General features: G+C 38.6%; 1 protein-coding gene across 1 annotated transcript in view; it reads right to left on the bottom strand.

The window, feature by feature from the left end:
* Nucleotides 1-1166: 1166 nt before the first annotated feature.
* The window catches only part of LOC134531810 (protein takeout-like), a 44563-nt gene continuing 23659 nt past the window's right edge, over nt 1167-22070 (bottom strand). The window contains exons 4-7 of the mRNA XM_063367759.1: nt 6972-7105; nt 6613-6765; nt 6348-6518; nt 1167-1924 (exon numbers count right to left, since the gene is read on the bottom strand). Coding sequence (XP_063223829.1) covers nt 6370-6518; nt 6613-6765; nt 6972-7105 — 436 coding nt within the window. The 3' untranslated portion in view covers nt 1167-1924; nt 6348-6369. The remainder of the gene's footprint in view (nt 1925-6347; nt 6519-6612; nt 6766-6971; nt 7106-22070) is intronic.

The following is a 22070-nucleotide window of genomic DNA, read 5'->3' on the forward strand; positions in this document are numbered from 1 at the left end:
TATCTATTTAGCAGGATACTCGGCCATTTTGTTTATAACAATTTGCTGTAAGCTCTTTGTTGCAAGTTATAAACAATAGATATCGGATTGGTAATCAGCGACCTTGAAAACCCGTATATACCAATTTTTGTCAACATCTGGTAACTTTTTAACGTTCATGTCGGCCATATTGGATCGGCCATTTTTTTTACGATAATTTGGCTTGCGGATTCGTAATCAGCGACCTTGAAAATCCGTAAATACCAATTTTTGTCGACATCTGGCAACTTTTTAACATTCATGTCAGCCATATTGGATCGGCCATTTTGTTTACGATAATTTGGCTTTCAGATTCGTAATCAGCGACCTTGAAAACCCCTGTAAGCCAATTTTCATTCCCGTCAAAGGTCATTTGAGGTTTTGGCCAGGTTTTTGGGCTTTTCTCCTACTGTGCAGCGACTCTTCGAGGGGAGAATCCAAATCAGAGTTTACAGTCCCCAGTTCGAGACCAGCAACTCCCATCGGGGAAGAAGGCAGTCGCCATCGACCGGGTAACGAGAACCATGTGATGTTTGGATGTTTTGTCGAGAATTGATGCCAAAAGTACTTGGTTATGATATTCGAAGTATTTTTAAAACTGTGAAACGTTTTTCGAATATGTCTATGCTTATAGTGTGTTTTGAAAGTGTATTTTGACAATTGGTAAAGTCTACACAATACGAAATTAGTTGTTCCTTCTGTTTATTTCTTGAGAATTAAGCCGGTTTTTTATATATTACACTGCTAAACTAAAAATTATGGAGGTTGTACCTGTTGTACGATAATTCTCAGTATTGTTGAATAATATTCCCCTGCTATTAGTGTCAATATTAAATTAATTGTATTTCCTGTTGCATTAAATACATATGACTTTTGAACTTTGGGTATTTCATAGAAAACTTTATAACTTGTTCCAATCTAGTTGGTCTTATCTAATAGCTAACGTCAGATAGTTCTTATTGAAACAAAACCCAACTGGACTAAGACTGATATCATTGTGAAAACGTTAATTTGTAATTTGACGAGGGATTTCGCAAAGTGTCATTTGAAATAAGTGTACTTCGTGATCAATCTGTTCTTGGATTAATATTGTTATGTGTTAATTAGTTAATTCTGCAAGGTCATTTAATACATTAAAATAACTTGAATTTCGTTTAGATATTTATTTTAGCGCCTTGGTAAACCCATTACATGTATGAGTTAACTTTGACAATTTCACAGAATTCATGTTAAGTCAATAACATTTTCTAATCCTATGTGAGTACCAATCTGGAGATACATCTGTTTACACAGTAATTAGTGTTTTGTGTCTCATGAACACTTTATAAAAAAATAACAAAACAATTTACAACATTAAATTGTCCCAACCAGAAATTAAATTTATTTTGACCTAGTCTGATAAAAAACCATAATACAGCCCAACCATTGTTAAATTTTGGTTTCAAGTATTTATATATTTAAAAATAACAAACTCGTGAAACAATTTTAGTTTACTACATATCTACTTCTTTTTCCGAATAATCACCACTCAGTTATAAGCACTTTTCGTAACGCTGCATCAGTTTTTTTTTAACCCTCTGCATAGAAGTTCGCCGCCTCTAAATTATACCAGTTGACAACGGAAGTTCTGTGTTCCTCGTCGTCAGCTTGATGACAAACTGTTCGCAGTCATCCACAAAGCGGCCGCGGCAACATCTCCAGAGACAGTCCAGCAAGCAGCAGTCAGCGGCAACAGCAGTCAGTCTCTCGGATGGCCGAAGCGAGCAGGCGAGTCACGCGCCAGGAAGAGCGCCTACTGGCCGTGCTCAGCAGAGGTTGTTAATATCTGGTGGTTTCTCCCGAACAGGAAGAGAAGAGGTTATCTGGCACTGGAACTGTTCTGGTAACACGGTTTCTGCACTTAAGTCTGAAACAATGCAAGGAAAACCAAGTTAAAGTAATTACGTGGAAGCAATATCTGTTAAAGTCCGTACTTGACAATTATATATCTGTTCAGCTTCCAGATTACATCGTTTTAGTTTATTTACACTCATAATATGGTGAAAAAAATAGGTGTAACATATTAATTATGCATTTTGTTTTTTTACAAAATTGTCGCTCTAAAGCATTCCTAATATTCATTAAAAGTATGAACATTACTATAACGTTAATTACTGTTAAAATGATATTATGGAATGCTCTTGTAAGGTATATATACAAATATTTTTGAAGAGTACATACTTTAATTGAAAACTTGCTAGAGTAAAAAATAGAAATTGCATGTTTGTTATTTGTCATTCTTTGAAGAAAATAAAATGTAAGAACAAACTTTTTTATATTGGGGTTATTGTATGCATAGGGGAGATAATCACAAATTTGTTTAATTACTTAAACAATATATTCAGATGTGAGTCATATGAAGACTAACTGACTAAAATGAATACATAAGAGAGTAGTCATGTTCAGCAACTGTGTGCCAGTTGTAAATATATGTATGCATAAAAATAAACAGATCCCATGAAGCAACTGATTGGCCAAACCCTCCTCCAATCAAGGCCGACCTCAGGGACCAACCACAGCCCGGCTGCGATCGGCCCCTGTATATGTATAAATACCGGGTCAGTACACCAGACCTCAGTTGAGAAAGGATTCTGCTGAGGTAGCACCGGGAAAAGGAGCTCCACATCAAAGTACAGCCTGTGCGCTCGCACTCCCAGGTGCTCAGGTGGTATTAGGTGCAGAGCTTATCAAGTGTAAGCGCACTTCACCACACCCCGGGCTTAGCTGCCCCTTCAGTCTAGCCGCAAACCCGGCCTAGTCCGGGGTTTGTAGGTCATTGGATAAATCTGATAAAGCTTATTATGATCACTGGGACGATAGTGATATTGAAAGTATTTATAATAGGCATGCAAGGGAGATGGTAGCAGAACAGATTCATTACACACCATGGAAAGATCCAAACATATTGGTTGACTGGCTAAGACTTATACATAGCTTGCTTTGTGTAGGAAACTATTCGTGCATCAAAGAAATTTAATATGTCGATAAGGACCAAAATAGCTATGGAAGGTAATTGAACATCGACCTTATGTGATGAGACATAGCGACGCTTGTGCTCTCTAGGAACCAACAGCAGAAACAAAGTTGACGGTATCAAAAATGGCGGCCTCCAGCAGAACAGAAAAAATCAATATGGCGGCCGTGACGAAAATTTCACCATTAGTGAGTGACCGCTCGATTTAAAGATGGCGGATACAAGATAGCGGATCCAATATGGCCGCCGGGGTCAAGGACAGGCAACACAGCATTAAAGCCTGGCGCAGGAGGAACTATTATATACTACTAATTGTTTACTCGAATTGATAATTAACGCCGACATGCGAAAAAGTGTAAAGTAGAAGGCCGTGTACCTACCGTGGAACTACCTGCAGAAATTTCGACTCCATAGTTTATATTGAAGACTCGTGAGCATACAAGCAAGAAAACGGATGTGCAGCAACCGATTTCTATGACGTCTGGAAATGAAACTTAACCCAAGACCACGTTCGGTGCATTACAGGTAATACCTTCTACTTAGCGCAGCCTGCATTTCGTGGAATATTGAAAGACTACTATTATTATTATTACTATACTACTATTATCTAAATTAGCTTAGTGAGTCAAAATACATTTTTAATTTTCTTGACGATATCAGGCAGAACATAATCAATCAGCTTACTGACGACATAGTAACAAACAGTCCGTTAAAATATAACTTGTGGCTGAACTGTGTATATGGCAAACCATATAGGTTTGATGATAAAGTGACGAAATGTGCATTCAAGTCATCGACTGAAGTAATTTATAGTTCTGACGATGTGAAGCAAACTGTTAAACACAGTGTCCAGAACTCTGTCAAGAAGAGGAGGACTATGTCAGTAAAGGTTCTGACTGGTCTTTGTCTAGTACAAAACGATTGGAGCTTAGAATTAGTCTTTTCACACTGGTGAAAAACTAAATGTTAAAAGATTGTTAACTTTCTCAAGTGTTCATGTCGTAGGATACAAAGTATGTAATAAAATGTATGTTTGTAAAAGAAATTGCGGTGTTTCATTTTTCTAGCCTGACACTTTTCTGGTATTTTTAATTAAATTTATTTTTTCTCTCATTGACCAGGGATCTAACAAAGTATAGATTTAATATGTAAATTAAAGAGTGATATTTTTAATGAATTTTGGTATTTTGCCCTAATTTCTATGTTAATTATAACCAATTTTCAAGATGGCGGTCGTAATGGCTTTATATGATTATGGTTGACTTGTAAACTAAGCTTTTTTTAGGACTTTGATCATGATTTATTAAAATTTATATTTTTTACTTAAAATTAAATATTATTGCATTGCTTGAGGTTCAAACCGAGGTCATGAATTGATAGAATCAATCAGTTTATTGTTTGAGAATTTATTTAATGAATTTTTGGTTTTTTTCCCGAATTTCTAGCTAAATAATTACGAATTTCTAAGATGGCACCCAAATGTAAAGATGACGGGTGCCACAGTAATAATAAATGACTGCTGCACTCTAGCGGGTAAAAATTACACTAACATGGCGTCAGCGCACTCTAGGAGTCGAAAAAATATGGTGGCCACCAGCAGACGAAAACAAGATGGTGACCTCCAGAGGACAAAAACAAGATGGCGGACCTGACGTCATACCAGCTGACGATATATACCTTGGCATTGGTGGTGGTGGAATGTCAGGCAGCAGGTGGCTTCTGTGGAAGAAGGATCTATCGAAATTTTTAGTAGCTTTGCTGTTACCGGATTTGAACCGATTAGTACTTCAAGGCCTAAGTGAATTTTTAAATTGTGTTTTATTTAAATTTTATTAATAAATTTTATTATAATTTTTGAAATTTTTTTCCATATTACTAGCATAATAATTATGGTTTTCCAAGAAGGCGGCCATAACGAAAAGTGTAACGATGACATCGTACTCAACCAAGATGGCGGGCGTAAAGAAACATGCAACATTTATAGAATCCAAGATAACGGCCGTAACGATATGTGCAACGTTGTTTTTATGTAATATATTTATTAAAAAATTTAATTATTTTTTTATAAATTAAATTTTTTTAATTAAAATCAGATAATAAATATAGATTTTCAAGATGGCGGTCGTAACGGAAATTGCAGTGGTGGCGTCATAATCCATTATGATGACAGAGGCTTATTGGAGGCTGTAGACACGGATGCTTAAGCCTCAATATGGATTATGTGTTCTTTCTAAGCAAAAGTCTTTTGAGGTTTTTTTTAAAAAAAAATGAATTTTGTTGGGCTGAAAACGAACATTTTTCCCGCGTAAACGGGAAATTATGAGTCTTTTTGAGTCTTTTTGAATCATTTTTGAGGAATTTTGAGGAATTTTGAGGAATATTTGAGTACAAGATGGACGCCGTGACCTCGCAACCCAATATGGCGGACATCACCACGGCACCACCGCCTGGTGCTTGCGCTCGTACCGGCCAATACATACTACTACTTTACAATATCCAAAATTATTATTATGGTCTGGGGGAATGCACAATGGTAATCTATACTCGCTACCGGGATGCACATCCGAATCACCCAACTTAGATAAAACATTAAGAATTAAAATACAATTATATTGATTTCAATAATTAAAATAACTTTGTTATTTTATTTACAGTTCATTACCGCGCACCAATATGCGCTAAACCTTGCTTCTAGCTCATGGCAATTAGAGTCTTTCGACCTTGACGTAAGCGTTAATGTGAATACTGAACCGTAACGTAATCCTCGTGCTAAATGCAACAAGAAAGAAAAATTTAATTTTACAAAGTTTCACAAAAATGTTGGAGAAAAGTTGAACGTCACTACGCACTGTCTTATGGTTTGAATCGGTAAATTAAATGTACAATAACCTGTGTAAGAAACACCAAAGTCTGTTCTTCTCACCGCCCTGGCACAATTAACAGGCCTTCGCGGAAACCTCGAGCACGCAGCCTGCTCGCACTAGCTCACTTCACAAGCTACTTATAGTCCGACCCAAACATAAGGGTCGCACCCACTTCTCTTTCGTACTGCACGTAATAATCTGGACCAAAAAATATTCCCAGAACTGCATGAGACGTAAAGAAGGTTTTGGTTCATCTATCGGCATGGAATTCGTGCATTATACCGCAGTTATTTCAATATCACCTGAACTAAGAATTTTTTAAAAATTTAAAAAAAAAAATTCTCTTTAATTTTAAGCAGTAATTTCTTTACCAGAGTTCGTCTATAAGTAACTGAGACTCTCTGTATACAACATTTATAGTATCTCAAAATGCTTTTGTGTACGTTACTTACATATTTGTTATTTGACAGATGATTAAGAATACAAATCACTGAACGGGATGAGGTTGAAAAGTTGGTTTTGGACATCCTCAATTATGTTAACCATTTTGAGTCCAATGGGAGCAGCCACTTGTTGGAAAACTGCTACAAAGTGATCGTTTAAAAATTTGTTTACACTTTCACCTGAAATCAAAGAAAGATTTACCATTACAAGTTATTTTTTGGCCGTAGTAAACTTTTTACCCACAAGTATTTTTTGAGCTGAATTAAAACTTACCTAGTTCCTTGTTTCCGTCGAACAAATCACTCAAATAAATTTTACCGCCTGTGATGTCAAAAAACGTTTGACTATCTTTCTTTATAATGTAGACCTTCCCATCTACCTTCTGAATCAAATCGTAATCCATTATATATTTAATTTTCAGGTCATCTGCAAAATAAAGTAAAATCTAGTGTTAAAAACAAATTATTACTCATAGAATAACATGTAATGCGCTTTGAAAGTTAAAGGTGCACTCATAGAATTATTAAATCTTCTTTGCAATAGCTTAAATTATCTAATGTTACACATTACTTTTTAAGGAAATGTAATCTTGTATCATGTCACGTTTATAACCTAAACTAAATGTAGATTACCGATAGTTGAGTTGCTGTTTCCACGACCGACTATGAGGTGATTCAGCAAACTGCCGCTTATTTCGTATTCACAATCGACGACCAACTGTGGGACAGAGAGATCTGCGTACACTCGCCTGAGTAGGATGTCGTGCCTGAAACCATAACAGCATAATTTATTATCAGATATGTACAAAAATATCCGTAGTAGAATATTACTCCTCATTGGTTATGCTTACACAAGAAAGAAACATGTGTTTTTTGAAATATTCTCCATGCTTATTTTCCTGTACTTGAATAAACCATAATGTACAGCTTCTCGACTCAATGTAAATAAAAAATGAGCATATTTTAGGGCTTTATGTCCGTAAACATAATAACAAGGGGAAGTAGAAAGCAGAAACAAAGCACATATATGGTTAGGTAGTTATTGGACTAAGAAAAGATTAAACATGTCAAAAAGTAAGAGTGTATGGCGAGTTGAATAAAAAAAGACCGATGACTAAAAAAAACAACCCCCCAGTGAATTTAAAAAAGGTTAGAATTATACTTTAGTCTGCATTTTAAGTTGGCTTGTTTTATTTATCAAAAAGGGATAAAGTTGATAACTCAAGCTGTTCCTTAGATCGTAACATTTATCAAGAAACAACTCCAAACGATGATGACATTGTGAATGAAAATAAATCTCTTTCATTATTATTTTCTACTTCAAGAGATCAGTACAACAGTGGCTATTTCATAACTTGATATCCATGTGAAATTTTAACATTTTTAAATAAAAATATTTGTGTTTGAACAAAGAAGAATATTTTTCATTATAATCTATATAACACATAGGTAATTATGTGTAATAAGTAACACACATGCGTTAATTTAAAAACTATTTAGCCACTTTATGTAAAAATGCCTTCTTAAAGTTGCAGCAAAAAAATTTATTTGAAAGGTTTATTGACAACACCAACTGTTACTAAAACAGGTGAAAAAACCATTAGGTTTAAATGAGAAAAATAATACAATAACCAAAATCAGTACTAAACACGTTCAAGTCGTTATAAACTTAAATAATATGTAAAAATATTTTTTTCACACTTGTTTGATATACCAAAAATTCATGTGGCTTAGAACAAAAAATATTTGCTACTCCGTTTGTTGCCATAGTATCACCGTTTGAAGTTATTGTAAGACTCAAAAATATTATCTTTATCTCTTTATACGACAAAAATTAGGTCGAAGAACCAAAATGTTTTTTACCTTCCTTTCAGACAAAATTTTCAAGCTATTTTTTAATATGTTTGAACTTCCTAAATAATTTCAAATTGTTTGTATTAAAATTTTCGTGTAAGGGTAGATGAATCAGTTTAGTATTACGCTAATAAGAATAATATGTAGGTACCTATGTCTTTAATCAGTAAATTTATTAGATCTCGGTTTATGGCATTTGGTAAAATTACTATCGTGAAAATTGAACGAAAGTAATGAACAGAAATGTGGAACAAAGATGGCGGACCCACGTGCAGTAACATAAACCCGTAGTTAGTCACTTTCGTTCACATTAGGGCACATACTAAACGTATTAGTGTGCAAAATTAAACTTTATGGTATTAAAACTGTACTGAAATATATTTATTAAACTTACATCGTCACAGTAAAAAGTAATTTTAAGTTTAAAATACCTAAAAAAATCTGCCAATACAATAAATATAAAATATATTCTACTCCTAAGTTACAATTGACTTAATAGCACATCGGTAGAGCGTGCGTTTGTTAATTGAACTCAAGGGACGTGGTTAAAATCTCGTCTCTGAAATGTTTTTATAAATTTATAATATAATAATTAGGTATAATAATGTTGGATTAGGTCAATAAGGTTAAATTTTATGAGCTGAACCTAGCTCTATCCGTTGGCTCTATCCAGCCACCCGGGACAGAGAGATTGGGACAACAGCCTAAGTCATTCCACGCAAATACGGCCATTTCTAACCAAATTTTAATATTTTTACAAGAGAATGAGCAGTCATAACGTTAGCGCAGTTACAAGGTGACCTACATACATGTGTTTACTATTATTAAAAAATAAATTTAGTGTGTGAACCATCGCACAGATTGTCCCAGGCCCTCTGAAAGCCCCTAAAGTGTAGTTTTCACTGTGTATTTCACAAATTGAGGTGACCCAGAAATCACCAAGAGACATGCAGATCAAAATGATGTATAGGGGTGTTCCTATAGGTGTCCTTTATAAATAAAAAATAAATTTGGAAGGAATTCCACCGTATCCGTTGCACCTGCGCCTCTTACGGCTTCCAAAGTGTGGTTTTTAAGGTATTTAACACAAAACTTTTGAAGTTATACTTCTAATGCGACTTCCAACAAGGTTGCGTTAAACGTTTAACGCTCCTGGGGAGGGCCAATAGAAAGAGACAGAGCTAGAGTGAATGCGTGGCACTCGAACGCGCTATTGTAAGGAACTAAGTAGAGAGTAAGAAAAAAATAAAGATCCTGACAGTTTGTAGTGTCGCCATATTTGTTTCAATTTTCAATATCCTTTTTGTATATTATAATTTAAATTGCAGAAAAAAAATCATGTTTCATAGACATAGCAACGAATACGGTGGAATTCCTTCCAAATTTATTTTTTATTTATAAAGGACACCTGTAGGAACGCCCTTATACATCATTTTGGTCTGTATGTCTCTTGGTGATTTCTGGGTCACCTTCATTTGTGAAATACGCAATGAAAACTACACTTTAGGGGTTTTCAGAGGGCCTGGGACAACCTGTACGATGGTTCACACAGTAAATTTATTTTTTAATTATAGTATACACATATATGTAGGTCACCTTGTAACTGCGCTAACGTTATGACTGCTCATTCTCTTGTAAAAATATTAAAACTTGGTTGGAAATTGCCGTATTTGAGTGGGATGACTAACGCTGTTGTTGTCTCAATCTCTCTGTCCCTGGCGGTCGGATAGAGCCGGCGGATAGAGCTATGTTCAGCTCAGTTTAAAGTTTGTTTGTAGAAAGTATTTAAGACTGATTTCAGTCCTTTTATCAAAAAACAAATATCCAAAGAAATAGGCCTTGTTAGAGTTATATATATTTTTGTTTTATTTAAAATTTTTAGTAAAGATATAAAAGTATATATTGTAATCTGTGGGAAAATGTATAGTACCTATTAAATATATAAGATTTGATAACAGGCTATGGCGTCTGCGCATCAATGTTAAGCGTAATCAGGCATTTATACTCTACAACTAATAACGTTAACCATTTAAATAACTAGTTATTCAATTAAACCATAACGGTATTGGAAAAGTGTGGCTGAGATACGCATCCAGAAATTATGATATTTGAATAGCTAATATATTAATCATTTTATTTTTCACGCTCTTCATTATTTGTAAGAATTCTTCTATAATTTCGTGTTTCGTTTGGTGTTTTAAGTTTATTTGCAACAGTAACAATATGAAAAGATATGAAATTGCTCGTTACCGCGGTTAGACATTTACACATCACTGGCGAGTTCAGAAATACTCGCTCACATTTTTTAAGTGATAGTTTTCACTAGTGACTTAGGAATAATCATGTATTAATAGCATTTTGGCCAATGTTACTATTATTAATAATATTCCATAAAATCTATTTAACGCTGGAGAGTAGTATACAAATGGGCATCCAGAAACAGGGTCCAGGGGGTGGATTGCGTGGATTGCGACGTCACGTCGATCATCTTGGATTGTGACGTCACGTCGGGCATCTTGGATTGTGACGTCACGGCGGCCATCTTGGATGAGTGTGACCTTGTCCTTTGACCTTGACCTTGACCTTCGACCCTCAAAAATTGCCAAAAGTTGCCACAATTGGGCAAAAATTGCCCGAAATTCCTCAAAATTCGCCAAAATTTACATTTCTATGGAAAAAAAATTCCGCCAAAAAATCTCAAAAAATTCCACAATCAAAAAATTAGGATTTCGAAAATCCTCAAAAGTCGTTTTGCCCTAGAAAGAACCCAAATTCCTAAAAACGGCTTAAGCATCCATGTCTAAAGCCTCCGGTAAGCCATTTATAAGAATAAGGATACCATGACCGTCATCTTGAATTATGTCGTCACCGTTGCAATTTCCGTTATGGCCGCCATCTTTAAAATATTTATTTACTATCCGATTTTAATGAGAAAAAATTTAAAATTTATAAAAAAAATTAATAAAATTTTTGATATAAATATTAAAATAAATTACTTTTATGACACGGAGCTCGGAGTCCTCGGTTCGAATCCGACGAGTGCAAAAAAATAAAAATGGTGACCGATCCTTCTCCCCTGGTGAGTGCAGGCAGACTGGCCCCCACCACTTTGTTAATAGCATATATATCGTCAGGTAACATGACGTCATGTCCGCCATCTTGTCTTCGTTGCTGGAAGCCACCATCACGTTATCGTCGGCTAGAGTGAACCGACGCCATGTTAGTTTAATTCTTATCCGCTAGAGTGCAGTAATCATTTATTATAACTGTGACACCCACCATCTTGTCATTTGGACGCCATCTTGAAAATCCGTAATGTTAATGCTAGATATGTGGGAAAAATTCCAAAATTCATTAAATAAATCACTCATTAACTTACATATTGATTCGATTGATTCCTGTCCTCGGTTCGATACCCGATAGATGCAATAATGTTTAATTTTATGTAAAAAATAATAATTTCAATAAATCATGATCAAAATCCTAAAAGAGGCTTAAAATCAACTACTACCATCAGTGGCGTCTCGTCAGGGCAAGCAAGGCAAGCAGTGCTTGCCCAGGCAGTTTCCAGACAATGTATTTTTTAAATAAATATTTTATTCAGAATAGTATTTTACTTTGGCTCGTGCAGTTAGGTGTATGTATTTTTTACATTATCTTCTTGGGACCCAATACTGTGCGCTGTGCGCTATAAGAAAAGAACTCGTTGACACACAAAACATGCTGTTTTAGAAGCGTTGCTAGGTTTAGAAGCGCTGGTAGGACCGCTTTCAGCAGGAAGGCTGCCGCAGTAGTTTCCTTTCGGAAGGGGGGTGGAATGGTACAAAGATTCGAGGAGGGGATTGGCTGTAAAAACACGTGGTAGAAGCTACGAAGGTAGCGCTTTCTTGCCGAACTCAAGCGAACATGGCCGAAGCAGACGGTGGAATTCTTCCGCCGACTGCTTCGGCTATGTCTGCTACAGTTCGGCAGGGCAGGTGGCGAGGTGGCGTTTCAGTCGGCGGTCGACTCTCGGGGCGCGCGCATCTCTCTCGCGGGCTGTTGGCTGGGAGTTACCTGCGCCCTATTGGGTAACCAATGGCTGGCAGTGCGTGGGGGATTTGTGTGCGTACGGGAGGCGGCCTAGCAGTGCCAACTGCTACCGACCGCGTCCCGCGGGTGGCGGATACGGGATCCCAGCTCGAGAGTTGCAATCTCGCTGGAGTGACTGTGAATAACCACGTACCAGTTAACAGAGTTTCTGATCACGTATGAAGATAGTTTCTTTTGTGTTTGTACGAAAAATACCAACATTTAATTTTTACTATTCTAGTACATTTTTATGAGCTTCTTCTCTTTATTTTAAGTACTTACTTTGCCATGTGTTGTCTGTTTATATATTTTGTACCAGATATCGATGATACTACACTCCCACTTAGTATATAAATAATGTAGAGTAGGTATTTTATTATCAGAATAATGTATGCAAAACATTAGTTTTCAAAAATAGTTTATAATTTAAAAAAAAATGTCAATTTTTCTACCTGTGGAATAGTCAATCTTCAGTTAAGAAAACTACTTAAATAGCACCCTTTTGTACCTTGAAATCCATATTTTCCCGGGGGAGGGCCACCGGACCCCCCCCCCTCCCACCCACCGTGTTTTTGGGTGAACGGAGTTGTTGCTTTCCCTCATGTTAACCTCACGCCTCGCCACTGACTACCATCATCCTATAAGCCATTACGACCATCATCTTGGATATTTGTATTTATTGTCTCTTAAATTTATAAAAAATCAATCTTTAATATACCTATAGAATCGATACTTGGTTCGATCTCTGGCCGATAAAAACAACTTTAATATTTTAAAAAAGTACCACTAAAGTGGCAGGTTTGAGAAAATAAAAATACCACAAGTTCTTTTAAAAAACTTTTATTACATAAATTCTACACTACTACAAGTACAAAAAACATAGACAAATTACTCAAGTCTTGTTCAACCTAAACAACCTCTGTAGAAGAATTATTTCCGCATTTAATCTTGTGTTGTTCAAGACGCTGTATAGCTGTGAGCCCTGATTTGTGAGGTTGATTAGCGAAATACTTAAAGCACATCTTACACATATAAATCTTATGTTGATGTTTCGTAACCTGGAGTCTCACAAGTCGGGAGAAGTTTTTGATGTAGCAGTAGTGTGCAGCATCGCTTTCATTTGTCACAAGCAACAAATCGAAATGATTTTTTCTTTTTTGTTTGGTTACCCGAACCGGACATACCTTATTATCCGCATTAAGCGCATACACATTAACTGAAACTTCAGGGTTATTTTTCTCAAAATTTTTTATCTGATACAATGGTGGCGGATAGTACAGTCCATTAACATTGTACTTATTCTCCAAAGCATAATACCTTTTATCAACACGGTTTTGATGACTTCCCTCGACAAATATTGCCAAAATATTCCATTTAAAACAAAACTGATCCTTCAAGTTTTGGCAATTGAATACTGCTGTTTTGTTGACTATTGTCTCAGGTAAAGCAATAAATGAGGATGTCTGATGGTATTAAAACATACTAGCAATTGATTCTTTTCCTATGCACATAATCATGTGACTATCATGACTAGTACAATGCGAAAAAACCTTATCGCATTTGTCGCACTTATACGTCTCTCGAGAGATTGTCGAATGCCTACTGCAGGTTATAAGGTGTCTTGTCAAGTTACCATGTCGTACAAATTGATTATTACACTTGTTGCACTGAAATCTTATTTTATTAACATTATTCTGACAACTGCTTCTTTCATGTCTGCGAAAATTTGAAGTGGTAGTAAATGATGCACCACAATATTTGCATTGATGCGATGTACGCTCTTCATTAATTGAAGTCTGGAATGCAGATGGTGAAACTTCAGCTGATGATGGAACAACACGTATCGTTGTCTCTTCTGCAGTCGGTATCGGGATCTCCACAGTTGTCGACACCGCAGCCATTGAGCTCTTCGCCGTCGTGGTCTCCTCTGCAGTCGGTATCGGGATCTCCGACTCCATCATCGTTGCTACCATCGAGGTCCCCGATGCTGATGGTAAACAGTCTATCCCGGTCTACATTGGAGCAGTCACTAAATACCACGAAACTTACTGAAGAGAGCAAGTCCGTACTGCACCGTGGCCAGAGGTGAACTGAGGGTCCAGTCGTCTGAACCTCGCTTATATACCCGCGGTCTACTGGTATACTACATGAGTCAAAATACTGTATGTATTTAAAATGATTTTTTTATTAGGTACCTAAAAATTGTAGAAATAAAAAACACACAAATTCAGTTTTACACATTTATTCATAAAAAAATTTCACAAATACACATTAGGTTAAGTAATCAAGCATTTTCACAAGCAAAGTCTTTAATGCCGCACGCACTGCCTCGTCGACTCCGGTTCCAACTGCCTCGTCGACTCCGGTTCCAACTGGTTCGCAGGCCACGGGATCAGGAACACAGGTTTCCAGCTGGTCATCATCTGCGACGTCGACAACTCTGACAATACATGGTCGATGACGTCTGTGACCACGTCTGTACCTTGGCTTTGTCCCAGTGCTAGTTGAGACAGATTCACCGCCTGAACTTCGACGTCGAGACGCACGTCGTTTGGACGTCTGCGTAGTAGCATCACAAGTCGCATCAGGTTGCAACAAGCCCATGTTTGGTGCTGCACGTGCAGACGAGGCGACTACCTCAGCGATGCTAGCAGGAAGGATTGTGTGTGGTCTCATGTGATAGACGGCACAGTTTCCAGGTCGCAACTATCTAATAGCTGCTGAGTCGGTTCGTAGGACACAGGAAAGTGCGCAAACCGCCAATGCTGAGCACCTCCATCACAGGTTTCTGTATATGTACGTAGATAACCGGCATCCCAGTAGCTGTACTCGACACTGCTGAAGCTAGGTCGTACGCTCACGTACACGTAAGCAGGATGAAACGTAATCATCTTCTTACAGGTCGAACGATAACTGAAGGCACGAACGGATGTACGACATATATATATATATATATATATATATATATATAAATGCGGGCTCCTACTAACACTGTGTGTGCCATTTCTGCATTAACTGCGAGTTTGTACAGGCACAGACACGTTCAAACTTGTCACTTGGCTGCACATCGTATATTGGACTAAGCTTGCGCAGGGAAGGACAGCCATATTCATCCTGCAAATCTACCATTTCAACAGCAGCTTCACACAGATCTCGTAGCCATTTCCTCTGTTCATGCCCGGCAGTGTATATTGTTTCGTTTTGAACTAGTAAATCTTGCAGTGTGTTTTTCACTTGGTGGTATGGGATTTTTCCTTCGTCCCACTCTAGTCCGTGATAATATTTACATAACCATTCATTCGTACGTTTACTTTTTTCGTCTAGTAGTTTCCAAGGATACGGAGGTCGGAACATGCGAGTTCGAGTCTTGTCTCCGGAGGTGACGCTAATTTCTTTGAGAACAAAGCCGTTTTGCCTCTGGAAATCTTGCAGGTTGCAGTATATCTTGTAGCTAGCAATGCTAGGTCGTAACTAAATTATCATCGAAAACGAAACAGTATTTATGTCAGAATTTTCACAAGTTTGTCTCGACAATTGTACGATGCAAGCCGATTGTGAAGTATCAGACAAAAAGCATAGGTGTTTTGTGGAATATTTCCGCTAGTCGTTATCTCGATCCTACAGTCGATGATGTTTGAATTTATTCGATCATCCTGTTTGGAAACGTCAAACACCATTAACGGAGCCTTGTTCTTGAAACTGTCGGGACTCAGTATCGGTGACTGTCTCCGCCCATAGTAAGCTTGCTGAAACTTGGCGTACATTTGATATGCGAGAAGAAATCTTCCACTTTCAAAATCCAATGTCATGTCAACGTACGGATAACTTTCGCTGTTTAAAAATATTTTTACATTACGTATTTGACAGTTATCGAATACGGAGCGACTTACTCCTGCATTGAGCTGTCTTCTGGTCTGAAGCCCGACGATGATGTATCTTGGTTCTTCCGTAGCGAAGCTGGACTTTACTATCCAATTTATACGCTGACTATGAGGCAAGCCAGGATAAGTTTCCAGGCTCCAGGATCGGAATGGCACATCGAAGTTCTTGCCATTTTCTATGTTCTTCAACATCTTGACTCGTTCAACGGTGCTCACTTGGATGTGGGGCAGCATCCACTCGATAGACTATAGTGTTAGCGAGACATCTTGAGGGTTTCCTGCAGCGGCGACAATTGCATTAATGTGCGTGTTGGCTAGAAGCAGTACGAGCTCTTGTTTCGAATTAATGATTATATGCTTGTAGTCCTCGGCGAATCCAAGAAGCATGGACAGAGGAACACAAACTGCGAACTTTCCTTCGGCATAAACCGGAAGCTTATATTCATCCTCGAGAGCCCAACCGGCCATCTTTGCAGCAGACAGTTCATTTGGCGTGAGCGAAAGGTAATTTTTCATAGCAGATGTTATGCCTACATCTCTCGTCTGGTCTACCTCGACGCCATTGAGTACATATGTAATGCGCTCGATTAAGTGAAGAATACCATTGCAGGATATTGATGTCGTTGTCGGGTGCGTACCATCCGCTTTTGTCAGCGTGTCTCTTATACGTAGAAATGACTGCGAAGGTAAAGTACAAATATCTTGGTGCTGTACAGCAATGCGTACTTCCGATGGTAGTGCGTACGGTCCGAGCAGGAAAGGCTGGTACTCGTGCAATTCCATTTTCGTAATGCTGTCATCAAAAATGACCGGATCTTCCACGTTGAGGATTTCGTCTTCCATATTTATTCGGCACTTGTCCAATACTGAGAAGATACTTTATGCTGTCAGGTGTTAACGCACCGATGTCTGGTAGAGAACTGTTCTTATTCACGCCAATACGATTTCTTTTATAACTGTTCGGTGTTACGAACTTTATACCCATCGCTTCAAGTGCAGACGTAATGTAATTTCTTCGTCTTGAAAATTCACCAATCGTTCTCGCTGGTCAACGATTCTGACGACGACTTCGTGTGCGCACTTCACGACGACTGGAACGTAAATGATACTTTGCGGTACTTCGACTAGTTAATACCTGGCGGGACCATCGGCGAAAACTCGTGCAGCATGTTGCTTAGTCTTCCGTTGAGATACTTTCCACTTGCCAAATTACAGTTTATTCTTATGACATTCACAGGCAAAATGTTTACTGCGCGCGTAGATTCGTACGTTCTTCCTGTATCATACACCTATGATTCGAATCCGAGCATCGTACCTATGGTCCCAGGTTTCGTAAAGTCGACAGTTTCACTGCATGTTAGAATGCTTTTTTGAGTGTTTGGATCTCCACGCAGTTGAAAGTCTACATCCTGTGGCAACATATCCCTGATGTAATTTGCAATGTCGTCAATTTCGTAAGAGCCAACAGGTAACTGTATTTCATGAGCGGTCCCATCGCTTTTCAGGAAGCAGATCATGCAGTTTTATTCGTCGATATTAGGTATGGTATTATAAGTTTGAAAATCTACGAGTCCGATACACCATTCTCCGTCTAAATCCAGAGGCGGGAAATGAACCGCCCGCAGCTCAGATGCGTGACCGGTCAAAGTTAGTGTTATCGACATGACTAATAAATTATCATCACTGCACAACCTTTAAGTAGCAATTTTTATTTGTCAGCTAATTTTTGTTTGTTAAAAAGCGAAGACACAAGTGTCCGCAGTTTATTTGATTAGGCTTCTGTTCGGTTTCGTAATTTATTGTAGAACAATGTAGTGGTTCGACCCAGGTACCGCCTAAGTTCTGGCGGAGGCTGTAAATTTCCAAAACTATCGTAGTACTCAGCCATTTTTCCAGTCTTTACATAAGCCACCCAGTGCGTGCCGCGACCCGCCGACGTATCTAAATTAATTATGGCGTGATCACGTGTCTTTGGCTTGCTGGGTAAAGTGTCTCGCATAAACACGCCTCGGAAACATGGTATTTTCAGTTTTCGAGCGTACCTGATCAAATCTATATTGGTGAGCGGACGTTTCGGCAAAGAACTTAGGATTTTATCATTCGTTTCTTCTTCATGCCTCGACCTGATTTGTGAGGTTGCAAGTAGAGTCCTGCGCCGGTTTTTTTTACCAATGGCAATGGCTTCTATGCTGGCATTGTGTCGTTCTGCTTCTTTTAAGTGCTTGCGCTCATTCTTCGAAGTGTTGACTGCCCGCACTATACCGCTCGTTGCACCGATGAGGCCGCCGAGAGCACCCAATGCAGGCAAAAGCAAAGGAAGAAATCCTCCTATAATCTTCTTGTCGAGAGTCTGTAATTTTTGCTTGGCTTTTTGCACGCCTGCACCAGTCTTGCGTTTGGTCTTGCGTGAGTTAGTCTTTGACTTGATGGAGCTGGCTCGACGAGCACCCAGTCCTAATTTGGTCTTTGCCTTCATGATTTTGGAAACGCCCCACGCTGCGATTTTCTCTCCAAGTCCCGCGTTCGACGATTTACTTATATCTTCGGCTTCCTGAGCCAATATCTGATCTGCTCTGTGCCTAGATTCCAGATCCTTGCTTAATGAATATGCGATATCGTGTTGTTTGCACTTTTCGTCCAGAGAAATAATGCCCAAGTCACCACGAGCTAACCCTTTCGCTAGTTTAGTCCCGGGGCCGCAGAATCTGTAGCCGGGAATGTGTAGCTCGAATGGCAGATTGTTTATCAGCGAGTTCACGAGTCCTGCACCGATGTGTTTTTTGTTCTTACCTCTTCGAGTCATTGCGCACAACTGACCAGAAAGTATAAATGTGTTTAATTTTATACAATTTCGACAGTACAATGCAAGTCGTCAAGCAAGAAGTGTGTTTGCCCGTGCGCATTACGCAAGACGATGTATTTAGTGCGCGTGATGGCGTAATGGCGGGTCCGTCCAACTGTGGTAAAACGTGCGTTTTGCTGAGTTTATTAGAGGAACCAAACGGACTTAGGTTCGAAAACGTGTACATCTATTCCAAATCGTTGCAACAGCCAAAGTACCAGCGCCTAGCTACGGTTCTACAATCGGTGGATGGTCTGGAATATTTTCCATTTAATGATAAAGTGGATGTGGTACCTTCTAGCGAAGCGAGAGTTAATTCCGTGTTTTTTTTCGACGATGTAATGTGCGAGAAGCAAGGCATAATACAAGAGTACTTTTCCATGGGCAGACACGTCAAGGTAGAATGTGTTTACCTGTGTCAGACGTACAGTCGTATTCCAAAACATCTCCTATGAGACAACGCGAATGTAATAGTGCTTTTTTGCATAGACGAACTTAATTTGCGTCACGTCTATGACGATCACGTGAACACCGACATGACATTCCAGAAATTCAAAGACATGTGCTCCTTGTGTTGGAAAGACGAACACGGATTCCTAGTTATAGTCAAAGACTGGCCTCAATATATAACGGCAGGTACAGACGAGGTTTCGATCAGTTTATCGTCAAACATGAGTCATAGCATTTCCAAATTTTGACGCAGCAGTCGAGACTTACGTACTGCTCTCAAGTTTTATGACGACGTTATCCGCAAATACATTTCGCTACTGGCTCAAAAAGTAGAAAGTGTGAAAAAGAATTACTAGTGTATCTCGTTGCCATCGACCAGCGCGTGGATGCTTCGGATTCTCGTATTCAAGACATGATCGAAGTATCGAATGCACAAAGACGTGACGATTTGAGGTCTTTTCAAAGTAGTCTGAAAGCATCACTATCTCACTTGTCAACAAATTCAGATTTAGCCAAACACAAGAAAGAAGTTTCTGCGAACGAATAAAACCGTATAAAAGGAGGTCTTGCAATATGTTTTCAGCCAGTACAATGTCGGACCTGGCCAGTGACCTTCATCGAGCTATACAGTCTGTTCGTAAAAAATTTCTACTTGCTAGACGAACCAGACTTGCACGTGAGATGGAAAATGAGGAGATATTTAAACCAATCACTAGTCGCCTCGACGAACTTAAAAACAAGGAAGAACCAGCCATCAATGTGAAGTCAGAAGTTGAAGATGAAATGCCGACAGTAAAGAAGAGAAAGTATGAACCAGATCGAGAAGAAGAGGACTTAACGAGTACAGAGTCCATGCACAAGAAAAAAATTCCGAAAAAGGGACATCAAGTTAATGTAATGGTCCGACCATACCTGATATCGTTTACGAGCCGGAATAATGACACGACCTACGGAGTGAACAGAAAACATAATAAGTGGTTCCTCGGTGCTAAAGAAAGAGACTTTCTACCAGGAAATATCGTGCGCGTAGAAGAGTTCAAAACATGCCGGACTCCGGGTCTGAACGAATTGCTGTTTCGCAGGGAGCCTAAAGGATATTCTCACAAAGACTTACAAGAGTACAAAAAACTGCTAGAGCTAACCAATTCACATTTTCGTGATAACGATCCAGATAGTGGTGTATATAAAGACGAAGATCATGAAAAAATCGACATTCTCGCTAATCTCTTCAGTGAACTATCGATACATGGTAAAGGTTTAAAAAAGCTAGAAAGTGATCAGGTATTTGACTATGTATATTGGGACGACCCCAATGAATTAGTTGATCGTCTTACAATTCTACATGCTTCGCTTAGTGTAGGAAACTATTCGCACATCAACGAAATAGTTTCCATACTTGAAGAACTGAGGGAAGCCGGCTACATACAATGAGTCGAACCGGAATCGCTCGCGAACTTCATGCTCCTGCTAGACGGAAATACCTTCGTCGCAAAGTCATAGTTCGTGGAATTGATGATTTATTCCAGGCGGACCTTGTTGAGATGATATCGTATTCCCGATTGAATAAAGGTTTCAAGTACATGTTGACAGTCATCGATGTTTATAGCAAGTTCGCTTGGGCGAGACCTGTCAAATCAAAGACTGCAACTGACGTAGCCAAGGCCATGAACAATATTTTGCAGGGTGGACGTGTACCGTCGCACCTGCAAACGGACCTCGGGAAAGAATTCTACAATGCAACCTTCAAGGCTTTGATGAAGAAGTATGGCATCAGACACTACTCTACATTTAGTAACGCCAAAGCCTCCCTTGTCGGAAGGTTTAACAGAACTTTGCGTTCCAAGATGTGGCGGCAGTTCACGGCTAACGGAAATTACAAGTGGCTTGACATCTTGCCATAACTAATAAGCGAGTATAATTCCACAGTGCATTCTACCACGAAAATGAAGCCAAAGGACGTAACGGACAATCGCCTGCTTCAAACTGTGTTTTCCAACACAAAGAAGAAATATCCACGAAAGCGTATAGCTAACGTCGGTGACATTGTGCGAATCTCCAAGCAGAAAGGTATCTTCGAGAAAGGTTTCACTTCGAACTGGAGTCCTGAACTTTTCCGTGTGGCACATGTTCGTGAATCAGAGCCTAGGACCTACTACCTCGAAAATTTGGACGACAAACCTATTCATGGCGGCTTTTATGCCGAAGAGATTCAGCCTACGTTGTATCCCGATACGTACTTGGTGGAGAAAATTATAAAACGAAGAAAAGGACTGTACTACGTCAAGTGGTGGGACTTTCCACCTCGCTTTAATTCGTGGGTGGCAGATGCAGAAATCGAGAAATCCACAAAACTTTAGTAATTCGTCTGTGTATTTTTTTGTACTTGTAGTAGTGTAGTATTTGTGTAATAAAAGTTTTTTTAAAAGAACTAGTGGTGTTTTTATTTTCTCAAACCTGCCACTTTAGTGGTACTTTTTTTAAATATTAAAGTTGTTTTTATCGGCCAGGGATCGAACCAATATCGATTCTATGGGTAGATTAAAGATTGATTTTTTATAAATTTAAGAGACAATAAACACAAATATCCAAGATGATGGTCGTAATGGCTTATAGGATGATGGTAGTAGTTGATTT

This window comes from Bacillus rossius, chromosome 5 (assembly GCF_032445375.1).
Source record: "Bacillus rossius redtenbacheri isolate Brsri chromosome 5, Brsri_v3, whole genome shotgun sequence".
Classification (NCBI taxonomy): domain Eukaryota; kingdom Metazoa; phylum Arthropoda; class Insecta; order Phasmatodea; family Bacillidae; genus Bacillus; species Bacillus rossius.